Here is an 11,673-nt window from a genome sequence, read left to right as displayed (position 1 = left end):
AACCCCTGTTTTCACTGTATTTGATGTCAGTGCCCTGCATCTTATATATACACTTCTCTAATTCAAGGAGAGGAAGGGAAAAAACAAAATGCTTAAATAAAGGTTGACACATTGTAACAATGAGATGTACAAAACACTATGTTGAAAAGGAACTTTACAACTTCGGCAGAGTGGGGGTTAGTTGTGGAGTTAATTGGGAGAGGAGGGATAGTAGGGGGAAAACAAAGGAGGAGGCAACAATGCTCAATAGGAAATGTACTCATTACCTTGCTCATGTAACAGTAATCCCTCTGTACAGCATTTTTACAATAAAATATACAAAAACAATGAAAAAAAAGAAAATATCATTTGAAAGTTTGAAAGCCATTTGAATCAGCTAATCCAAGTCATGCTGTAGGACCACTTGCTGTGAAAAGAGTCACTAAGCACATAAAATTCTCAAAAGACCTACCTCCTTAGGGTAATTCCCTGGCTTGTTGTTATAAATATCAATGTACAATACAGATGGGTCTATAGATCTGTCTCCTCTGAGCTCTGGAGCAAGGAATGATTCTCTCAATTAAGTGTTATGAATATCACAGTAGACGGCGCTAAGGAAAAATTTAAAATCTACCTTTTTATGTTAATTTTGATTTAGAAAGGCCATGCATCCACCAGGTAAATCAGAACTTTTAAGTAATTGAAACCGTGGGCATTGTAGTTCACATTTCTGGACTAAAAAGTGATTTATCTTACATCCTGGAAGAACAGTAAATGTGCCAATGTTCTTCATGCTGTAGCTGCCATCCTTTCATTGTGTTAAACATGTGAAGTTCTAAAAGCAGTATGTTGTTGCTACTGTTGTTGTTGTTGTTGTTGTTAGTTGTGGGGCCTGAACTCTGGGCCTGGGCACTGTCCCTCAGCTCTTCAGCTCAAGGCTAGCGCTCTACCACTTGAGCCACAGCACCACTTCCAGCTTTTTCTGCTTATGTGGTGCTGAGGAATCAAACCCAGGGCCTCATGCATGTAAGGCAACCACTCTACCACTGAGCTACCTTCATAGCCCCTTAAAAGAAGTTTGAAAGAGTAAATTTGCTACATTGTAAACAACTTGATAAGTATTTGCAGTTATTATTATTGATATTTTGATTGTATTGTCAGTTTCTGTACTGATATTTGATTGTTCTATTTAAAAATGCTGTTAATTATCTGACATTGCTCTACAGCAAAGCCAGGCACTGCCAAGGAGATAAATGAACAAGGCAAATTTTTAGTCAAGGGGCTAATACAATTGTGATTATACCTCTTTCTTGCACTGTTTCAAATATTTCATTTTTTAATTATTTTTATTATCCTTAAGTAGTTATCAAAGAGTTTCAATTCTAGCATCAGGTTTTGAGCACAATGCATCTTCATAAGTAATCACAACTTTTATCATTCTCCCTCATCTCTCCCAAACTCACCTCTCCCCTCAGTTAACTGGGTCCATTTTCACTTGTGTACATTGAATATTATGATTGCTTTTGCCACCCTCTTTTCTCCATTCATCTACATCCCTTCCTTGACCTTCTCTCCCCAACCTGACATGTTCCATCTACTAGCGTTCATTTTTTAACTGTAGATTTGTTGTTTGAAGGAGTTATACCATCGCAATACTCTAGTGCATACTTTAGTTAATATGTTTGTTCATATATGCATATGACACTATGTATTTACATATATATTTATAATTAGATCTCCTTTATATATTTTTATGCATGCTATCTCTGCTCTTGGACCAGAAATTTTACACCTTCTTCCTCATCTGAACATAGAAAGGGAGAAAAAAAGTGGTAGAGGAGAATGAATACAGTGTGAGGGTAATAGGATAAATAGAATATGTGCTGCTGATGTGATCGTGTGCCTCACTTCTTGGTTAAAAGTTTATACTATCTGAAAATAATTTCACTTAATGCAGGGGCTGAGCGATATCTTTACTTGTGATTGTGCATCCACATGGTGGTGGTAGTATGACAGCCCCATAGCCAGATGGTAGAACCTGTGCAGATCTGATTTTGGCAACGATTTCTGCATTGAATAACATTTGTTATCCATGATTAATACTCCTGGGTTACAACCAAAACATATGAGTAAACATATACATCATTTTGCTAACATTGCTGTTTTTAATTACCAACATGACAAACTGAAATAATGATTTATAGAATGGAAAAAGAATAATTTGTACTTGAAACATTTTACAGAAAATCCATATTTACTTTTAAATAATTATTGATGTCCTAAAAATAAGAACTATTCCTATAAAAAAACAATTGGTAAAATTTGATCTTATTCTCTTGCTAGATCTGAAGATGCCCATCATGCTATGCCATAAAAAGCTCATTCATATTGGATAGGCATTGGATGGATAGTAATATGGATAGACTATTTACTGTGTATAGGTATTAGTGTGAGTGGTTATATATCTTCCTTTGAATGTTTGTCTGCTTGGCTGTTCAATGAGTTACAAGACAGAGGTGAGATAGTTGTTAGGCAATGGATTTTTATTTAACTAAAGGTTAAGTAATACAACTTTTGCAGCACTTTAAATTTCATGTAAATTCATCTATTCAAGTATTGTCTTCAAAGGCTTACATGTGACACAAATGAAAAGATATTTTCTCTTGTGGTAGAAAATTTAGGCTAACAGCTATACTGGAAGTGGCCCTGGTTCAGAGGTAAAAGAATATAAATTATACTCATACTGCTGCTAACAAGCTAGGTGACCTTTTGATTTATTTGCATCAATATATTTCTAACCAAATAAAAAATGGATTATTTAATTGTAATGATTTCTCTTATCTCTTTACACTTTTGAATTTCTCAGGGTTAGGAAAGAAAAGTTTTAATGCATACTGTAAGCATGTTCTTTATGTTTGTTGTATTTTAATGAACTTATTAATTAAAAACTCTTTTAACATTTTGAAAAAAAAAAAGAAAATTTAGGCCAACAGAGAAAAGCTTACAAATTTAGAGAAGGACACAAGAATAGACATCTTCATGCTGTTTCCACCTACATTGTTACCCCATAACACTTCTTTCATCCATTTGTCTACAGAAAAATGGAATTTTCCCTTCTGTCTTCTAATGCTTACATATGGACAAAATAAAGGGGAAAAAGTGCCTTTGTCATTCATTATTTATTACTCAGTCATCAAATGCAAAGTCTATATTATAGTTCAAAAAACATACACATAATATCTTTTTTAAATACATAGCATCACATAAAATAAAGAATCTGACCTAGTTTTCTTTTTTTAAATATATATTTTATTGTAAAGATACTGTATAGATTGGTTATACCACTATATGAGTTAAGTCATGAGTGCATTTCCTATTGAGCATTGTTACCCCTCTGAGAAAGACTTTACTACTATGTATGTACTGCAATAAGGACTAATATCTTCCATTAGATCTTCCATTCAAAAACTGAACTGGAATAAGTAAGTCATTTGTACTATAAGGCATGGACCACACATACAGAGGGAGACTTAAGGAAGCAGTAGAAAAATGGTTGTTCTCGCCGGGCGCCGGTGGCTCACGCCAGTAATCCTAGCTATTGAGGAGGCTGAGAGCTGAGGATGGCCGTTCAAAGCCAGCCTGGGTAGGAAAGACAGTGAAACTCACGGACTGACCTAGTTTTCTGATGTACACATTTTCAAACAAAAACCAAATGCCCTACAGGACTTAAGGGATGTGCCACAAATCACTCAGTCATTTGAAAACTTAGAACAATGTCACTGATCAAGATTCACTGCACTCATAAACTGACATGAAGAAATGAAACTTCTCTGTAGAACTACTTAAAGAGAACAGTAAAATATACAAATAAATACTTATCTCTACATTATTCATGACTCAATCCTACTTCATCCTACCCTAAGTAATAATTGAGACATGATTAATTTGGAGGAAATTTCTACTAATGTGTATTCGGTATTTTTTTCCTGCAGTACATTCTAATCACTTGTCTGTTGCAGTACTCAACTATACAGCTACTCAGCTCACTTCCTTTCTCCTAACCGGTGTTCCAGGATTAGAAGATGTCCAAGTTTGGATCTCCATCCCTTTCAGCTTCATGTACCTCTTGGCTGTAATTGGCAATGGCCTTGTTACAGCTGTGGTAGCCTGTGACAGACATCTCCATCAACCCATGTATCTCTTCTTGGCCATGCTGGCACTCAATGATGTCCTCCTGTGTACCGTCACAGTGCCCCAAATGCTTCTTATCTTCTGGAAGGGGCCTTCCCTGACTCCGTTTGCTGCCTGCCTCACACAGATGTTTCTCGTTCATGCTCTGTTCCTCTCCGAATCTGCTGTCCTGCTGGCCATGGCTTTTGATCGCTATGTGGCTATCTGTACACCACTGCACTATGCAACCCTGCTCACAGGCTCTCTCATTGGTAAAGTGGGCCTCATTCTGGTAGCTCGGAGTATAATTGTTGTCATCCCTGGTGTCCTTCTCATTCTTCGGCTACACTTCTGCCGAAGCAACATCATCCACCACACCTACTGTGAGAACATGGGCATTGCCAAGTTGGCCTGCAATAGCATTGCCCTTAATAGTATTTATGGACTCAGTGCCGCTCTCCTCACCACAGGGCTGGACTTTGTTCTCATCTCTCTTTCCTACTGGTTGATCTTGAGAACAGTCCTGCAATTGCCGTCAAGGGAGGCACGGACAAAGGCCTTTGGAACCTGTGGAGCTCACATATGTGTCATCTTGGTATTCTACACTCTGGCTTTCTTTTCTTTTTTTACTCATCGTTTCGGGCATCGTGTGCCCAGGCATACCCTTATCCTCCTGGCAAACCTCTATTTACTGGTGCCACCTACTCTGAACCCGATTGTTTATGGAATAAAGACCAAAGAGATAAGGGCGAGGGTACTAGGACTCTATTGTCAAACCAGATGATCTAAATGCGGATGCCTTTTAAATGGCCTTAAAAATGGAATGAACAAGGCAAGCAACTCCCTTCCCCCCCCTCCTCCAAAGTTGTAAAGTTCGTTTTTCGACATATAGTCTTGTACATCTCATTGTTGCAATGGGTCCACCAGTATCCCTATTTAAACAATTTGTTTTTTCCCTTCCCCTCCACAAATTATACCAACATCAAATACAGTGAAAACAGGGTTTTTCCGTGGGAGAGGGACATAAAGATCAACAAAGAAATCACATGGTACCTTATAAATATGTTAGAAACATATATACAGAATGGAATTCTATGCATCCATCAGAAAGAATGACATTGCCCCATTTGTTAGGAAATGGAAAGACTTGGAAAAAAATTATATTAAGTGAAGTAAGCCAGGCCCAAAGAAACATAGGCCCCATGGTTTCCCTTATTTGCAAAAACTAATATATGTCTGAGACAAGCAGAAATGGTCAGATAAGTTGGTGTTAGGCAAAATGAAACCCAACATAAGTACTCAAATGTTTTTTTCTTGCTTTTTATGGTTTAAAAAAATTTTTTTAAAGAAATGAAATGAACAGGAAGTCAACAGAAAATTTAGGTTACCAAGAAGGATTGTGCTAACATTTATCCATGTAAATCAGCAAGGACAGGAGAAAAATGAAATTTCTCTGAAGTCAGGGATTACTTCTAAGTTCAAGTTCACTATTACATCAACAAGATCCCAGAATATAAAGAATTTCATAAATAATTGTTGAATAAATGAACTCCTAATTAATCAAATAACTACTAATCATTTTTCTTGAAATAGCCCTTATGTTATAATTTGAATATCCCTTATGATATATCTGTATGATTCTTTTCTTTCCTCTCATAAAGTTTCCCCTAATTTCCAGAAATCATCTTATGTTTTTCAATACCTTGTATAATAAAGATTCTTTTTCATTCCCTCTGCTGTAATTAACTTTCCTTACTTTAAATAAATTAACAAAACACAAGCTATTTCATGGAGCTAATCTGAATTACAACATGACCTTGAAGGGTAAAGATAACTAAAATTCCAAATAGGAAAATACACAAGCTGCCAACTACAGGAGAACATTGCTGAATTGGTGACACTGTTGTATCTTAAAGGCAGTAATGTCAGGAAAATAGCATAATTCCCTTGAATTAGACAATATCACAATTATAGATCAGTTCATGATCTATAGACTCCCTTAAAATTCTGAATTATTATGGGTGCAATTACTTTGGTATTATTTTGAATAATAGGAAATGTTGATCTGGAAATGTTCACTGGAAATATGAGATTATACACTAGATTCATTTGGTTTATGGACTGATTGATTGGCAGATCTTAGTAGCTAACCCAGGATGGCCTTGATTTCATAATCCTCTCTCCTCAATATCTCAAGTGCTAGGATCTTGAGATGAACACCAACACATCAGTTTGGGGGTAGCTCTTTTTTTAGATTTTGTTTTGTATATAGTTTCCTAGTTTTCCTCTTCCCACATTCAGCAGTTTTTCGGATTGCATCGTACCTGGCATATAATCTATCATCTGAAAAGCTATCTGCATTAATTTCTGAAATATAATTCATTTTCCTTACTATAAAACATTCATTTCCAGATTAATAAAAAAGCTAAAGTGTTTCCCTTCTACAAAGACTACAAATATATAACATAAACATAATAATTTAGAAAAAACCCTACCCACAATCCAGTAACTGAATTAGTTGGATTAAGTGTCTTGAATGAAATCTATTGGCATCATTTTGCTTATAAAAGCATAGGCTGTTTCTGGATTCTGTGTATAATTAGGCGATCATCCATACTGTGTTTAAAAATGTTCTTATTGTTTAATTAGATTGAATAATTAAATGATGAAATGGAATAATAAGATGCTTTGCCACAACTATGTGAATAAAAGAAAATCATAACCACTTAGAGATGATAAAAATAAATTACTATTCAGTCACATAATTGCTCATCTCTTCAGCAAATATACCTTTCTGGAAAGAAGTATCCTAATTTGGAGAAAAAAAATCATTCTTTCTCTTGTAAAATTTTTAATTGTTCTTGTAAAGGTGATGTACAGAGTTTACAGTTGTATAAGATGGGTAATTAGTACATTTCTTTTTGGACAATGCCACCCCTTCTCTCCCAATTGTTCCCTCAGGTCCTCACCCAGAAGTTATATAGTTCATTTTCAACAAAGTATCTAATGAGAACCACTGCTATAGTTGTTAACCCCTTATCCCTCAATGTCTATGGAGACTAAGTGTTTCTAAGTGTCTTTGTTGAGATATATTTTATGAATATAAAGTAATTATAGCTATGCTTTACTGATAATAGCTCATAAGTTTAATAATCAAAGTGTATATGATCATTTGAAGTGCTTTTACTGGCAAATAAAAATTTTAAATCTAGAATCTCATAGTTTCAGTGTGCTTTTATTAACAGCCACTAAAATATGTTAAAAATCTATGGCTTTAAAATATATTCTGGATCTAAAAGTCATATTTGAAAGATACTCATATATAATTAAGTGATACTTATGCAACATATAATTGATGGCAAAGTTCATATTCTCAAGGTGCTGTTTTATATTCAAAGTTATTCTAATTATGAATTATATGAAGAGTGATGTCTTATTTTGATGTTCATATTTCTCCCCTTACTTTCATCTCCACTGCCTGAAATTTATAATCCTACTTATGTGTTTGTGTGGTTTATTTTATTGTGTCAAGTGTGACTTGATGATCACAGGATTTTTACAAAGTATATCTAAACTTGTCATTCTTTATTTTATGAATGGATTTGTATAATCAGTAATTATATATTTGTATAATCAGTAATTATAAAGAGCTGCTTTTAGAGTAAATAAATTACAATTCTTTTATAGCCTGCAAAATAGTAATTAGTAACATATGAGAAAACAGATTACCTGTTGTTAAGTCCTATACAATAACAAGGACCATAAAGCATTCCTAAACATTTTTCTTTCTTGATGTACTTTTCAATTACACACAGTGTCAAAGTATGAATTTAGAACAATCATACATTAGAAAATTTGAAAACAGGGGCTGGGAATGTGGCTTAGTGGTAGAGTGCTTACTTAGCATGAATGGAACCCTGGGTTTGATTCCTCAGTACCACATACACAGAAAAAGCCAGAAGTGGTGCTGTGGCTCATGTCGTAGAACACTAGCCTTGAGCACAGAGAGGCTCAGAGACAGAGCCCAGGTCCTGAGTTCAAGCCTCAGGACTGGCAAAGAAAAAAGAAAAAAATTGAAGACATGTTTATATCTGTATATTGATAAAAGTTGTAACACAAATTATCTATAATTTCATATTTCCAACTACTATTAACTTGTAAGTACTTGCACCTCAGTTACATCACAGTTTGCCCTAAGTTATTATTAAAAAAAGTTAATATAATATCTGAAAGTTTCCAAAATTTTCAGACTCAAGTTTCTATAAAGTTAAAAATATTTCCAAAACTTATGTATGGCTGGGTGCCGGTCGCTCACACCTGTTATCCTAGCTACTCAGGAGGCTGAGACCTGAGGATTGTGGTTCAAAGCCAGCCAGAGCAGGAAACTGTGAGACTCTTATCTCCAATAAACCACTCAGAAATCTGGAAGTAGCTCTGTGGCCCAAGTGGTAGAGTGCTAGCCTTGAGCTGAAGAGCTGAGGGACAGTCACAGGTCCAGAGTTCAAGCCCCATGACCAACTGACAAAACAAAACAAATCAAAAAACTTATGTATGAAGGTTGCTGCTGTCTATTCTTGAAGAAGCTAAGCTTCTCCAGAGGAGAGGGGAACATGGTATATAAAAGTTGAAAAGCTTGTTCTCATGCAGCATGACAGTTTATAAATTTATGAACCATATGATTTTCTATCAAGATAAGATATTAGCATTTATAAGATAGAGTATGCATATATTAAAACCCAGTCATAATACAATAAAAGAGAGTATATGTTCCTATGACAATTATTACAGAATATCAAAGATTGAAGTTGTAATTTCCAAACTTGATGGAGAGTACTGTGAATAAAGGTTAAAACACTCCTCTGAATTTATGAAGCCTATATTGGGTCAAGCTCTCTTATCTCAATAGGCACCAACACTATTAATTACAGCCTCTTTTTGATGCTTGGTGGGCTCTATTTCTACTTTTAGACTAGTCTTTTGTTGATGACTCTGTAGAATAGTTAGAGCAGACAGAATTACCACTGGTGCCATCCATTGCTTTCTTGAGATGTGATTACCACAAAGTGGAACCCATTTTCCGGGATGAAATCAGATGAAGGACTCCTTGACGGATCTGCTTGTTCTTCACACTGTAAATAATTGGGTTGAGCACTGGTGAAACCATTAAGTAGCTATGAGCCATAAAGATGTGAACAAAGGGAGATGAGTGTTTGGCAAAGCGATGGACAATAGATAACCCAATCATGGGCACATACAGAATGAGCACAGCACAGATGTGGGATGCACATGTGTTAAGTGCCTTAAGCCTCCCCTCTCGGGATGTGATTCTTAACACAGAGTGGAGAATGAAAATGTAAGATACTAAAATGCCCAGAGCGTCCATACCCCACAGCATAGTAATCACGATCATCCCATAAATGACATTAAATCTGATGTCAGCACAGGCCAGGCGGATTATGTCCTGATGCAGACAGTAGGAATGAGAAAGGACATGGGAGTGACAGAAGGGAAAGAAAGCCAGACGAACAAGAAGTGGAATTAGTGGAATAGCACTCCTGAGCAGGGCTGCAATTCCAATCTTGGCAATCAGTTTTGGGGTGAGAATGGTAGCATATCGCAGGGGGTGGCAGATAGCCACATACCTGTCAAGGGCCATGGCCAGGAGCACAGATGATTCAGTGAAGGACAAAGTGTGAATCACAAACATTTGGACCACACAGACACTGAAGGGGATCTCCCTAGAAATGGACCACAGCACCCTAAAAAGGGATATCATTGGAGTCAGAGACATGGCCATGTCTGTGAGGGAGAGCATAGCAAGGAAGTAGTACATGGGTTCGTGGAGCCTGGAGTCTGTCCGGACAATATGTAGGATGGAGCAATTGCCTGTTATCCCAACCAGGTAGAGGAAGCAGAATGGGATGGAAATCCAGGGGTGATATTCTTCATAGCCAGGGATTCCGGTGAGATAGAAGGTGGAGGACAGTGCACGGCTAGAGTTTAAGGCTGCCATAGAGTGGATGGTTTGACCACAGTCCAGCTCCACAGACATACTCTAGTGAGACACTGTCTGCTTCATGGTGGGGAAGGGGTAAGAGAAAAAAAGGAAACAACAATTTCATTGGCTTAGCTCAAATCACTCCTTAATCTACCCCCCTCATTCCTGCTTCATCTTCTCCTTTTCATTGCTGGTGTTTGTCAATTTGGTAACCAGGATCAGATTTTTATATTTTTTATTATAAAGATACTGTAGAGAAGGGTTACAGTTACATGAGTAAGGTAATGAGTACATTTGCACGATGTGATTTTTTTTTTTTGTTTTTCTTGTTTGTTCTTCCCCCATGGTATAACCCCTGTTTTCACTCTATTTGATCAGTGCCCTGCATTTTGCATATACATTTTTCTAATTTGGGGAGGGGAAGGGAAATAACAAAAATCAGGATCATAACTTTTCACTCCCAATTCAAATTCATTCCTCTTTGGTCAAGAGAAATGTCCTGTATTAAGAAAGATGAGCTGCTCTTCACCATACCACTTATACATCATTTGCTAAGGAACTGCTAACGTAAGAATTAGCAACCTATGGAATGGATTATTTCCCACAATAAGAAAATACATTAGCATCTTCTTGTAAGATTTTCATTGTTGGAGAATGTCAATTCCCTTTTAATCTCCTTAAGCCTCGAGTGAATAAACTCTAGGTATTTGTTTCATAGTTATAATTTTCCAGGAAATTAAACCAGAATTTGAACATGCAACTTCCAAGCTATATCCAGTCTTTCTGATTCCTTATATTACCAGATTCGATCCATATATTCTGTAAGTCAACATTCTCTTTCCGTGCTATCTTCCTCCCTCTGACAACCTCATAATAATCCCAAATCCCGCTTACTATTTCTCATACCTCTTATGTGGATTCCTTTGCAGTGTCATTCATCATCAAAATACAGAAATCTGCTTCTTTTACACTTCACTGCCTAATTAGCTCTGATCACTTCTCTGACTTTGTATATTTTGTCCTTCATGTCTAAAAAGGTATAAACATGAGGTCTAATTGAGATGTGTGACCTTGCAGTCAGTGTGAACCATACTCATGTCAATACATTTATTTCAAAGTTTAAGGACTAATTTGCTCACTATCTCCTTCTTAGTGGTGTTTCTCTGGCTCTGCAGTCACATCAGCCTACGTTATAGTCTGATTCCAATGTTGCACACTTTGTTTTTGTTTTGTTGTTTTTGTTTTTTTGGTACCAGTATTGGAGGTTGAACTCAGAGCCTGTGCTGCTGCCCTTTAGCTTTTCATTGAAGGCTAGAATTCTACTACTTGAGCCAAAGCTCCACTTCTGGCTTTTTAGTGATTAATTGGAGATAAGAGTCTCACTGAAAAGGAGGAAGTAACAATACTTGATAGGAAATGTACTCATTACCTTGCTCATGTAACTGTAACCCTTCTATGCAGTATTTTTACAATAAAAAAATATTAAGAGAAAAGAGTCTTTTTCTGCCTAGGCTGGCTTCAATCCA

General features: G+C 36.4%; 2 protein-coding genes across 2 annotated transcripts; one reads left to right on the top strand and one right to left on the bottom strand.

Moving 5' to 3' along the window:
- The first annotated feature begins 3,943 nt into the window (after positions 1 to 3,943).
- LOC122113885 (olfactory receptor 52Z1-like) lies at positions 3,944 to 4,933 on the top strand. Its single transcript, XM_042687040.1, has one exon. It carries the CDS (start codon positions 3,944 to 3,946, stop codon positions 4,931 to 4,933), a length of 990 nt encoding a protein of 329 aa, XP_042542974.1.
- Positions 4,934 to 9,202: 4,269 nt separating this feature from the next.
- LOC122113882 (olfactory receptor 51G2-like) lies at positions 9,203 to 10,162 on the bottom strand. Its single transcript, XM_042687026.1, has one exon. The coding sequence runs from the start codon at positions 10,160 to 10,162 to the stop codon at positions 9,203 to 9,205; it is 960 nt and encodes a 319-aa protein (XP_042542960.1).
- Between the last annotated feature and the right edge of the window lie 1,511 nt (positions 10,163 to 11,673).

This window comes from Dipodomys spectabilis, unplaced genomic scaffold (assembly GCF_019054845.1).
Source record: "Dipodomys spectabilis isolate Male_0828 unplaced genomic scaffold, ASM1905484v1 ptg000003l, whole genome shotgun sequence".
Taxonomy (NCBI): Eukaryota; Metazoa; Chordata; class Mammalia; order Rodentia; family Heteromyidae; genus Dipodomys; species Dipodomys spectabilis.
This window is presented reverse-complemented; position numbering and strand designations above follow the sequence as displayed.

Bases quoted from the DNA above. Each gene is read 5' to 3' on its own strand.
- LOC122113885 (XM_042687040.1), top strand. From the start codon at position 3,944: ATGTGTATTCGGTATTTTTTTCCTGCAGTACATTCTAATCACTTGTCT.
- LOC122113882 (XM_042687026.1), bottom strand. From the start codon at position 10,162: ATGGCAGCCTTAAACTCTAGCCGTGCACTGTCCTCCACCTTCTATCTC.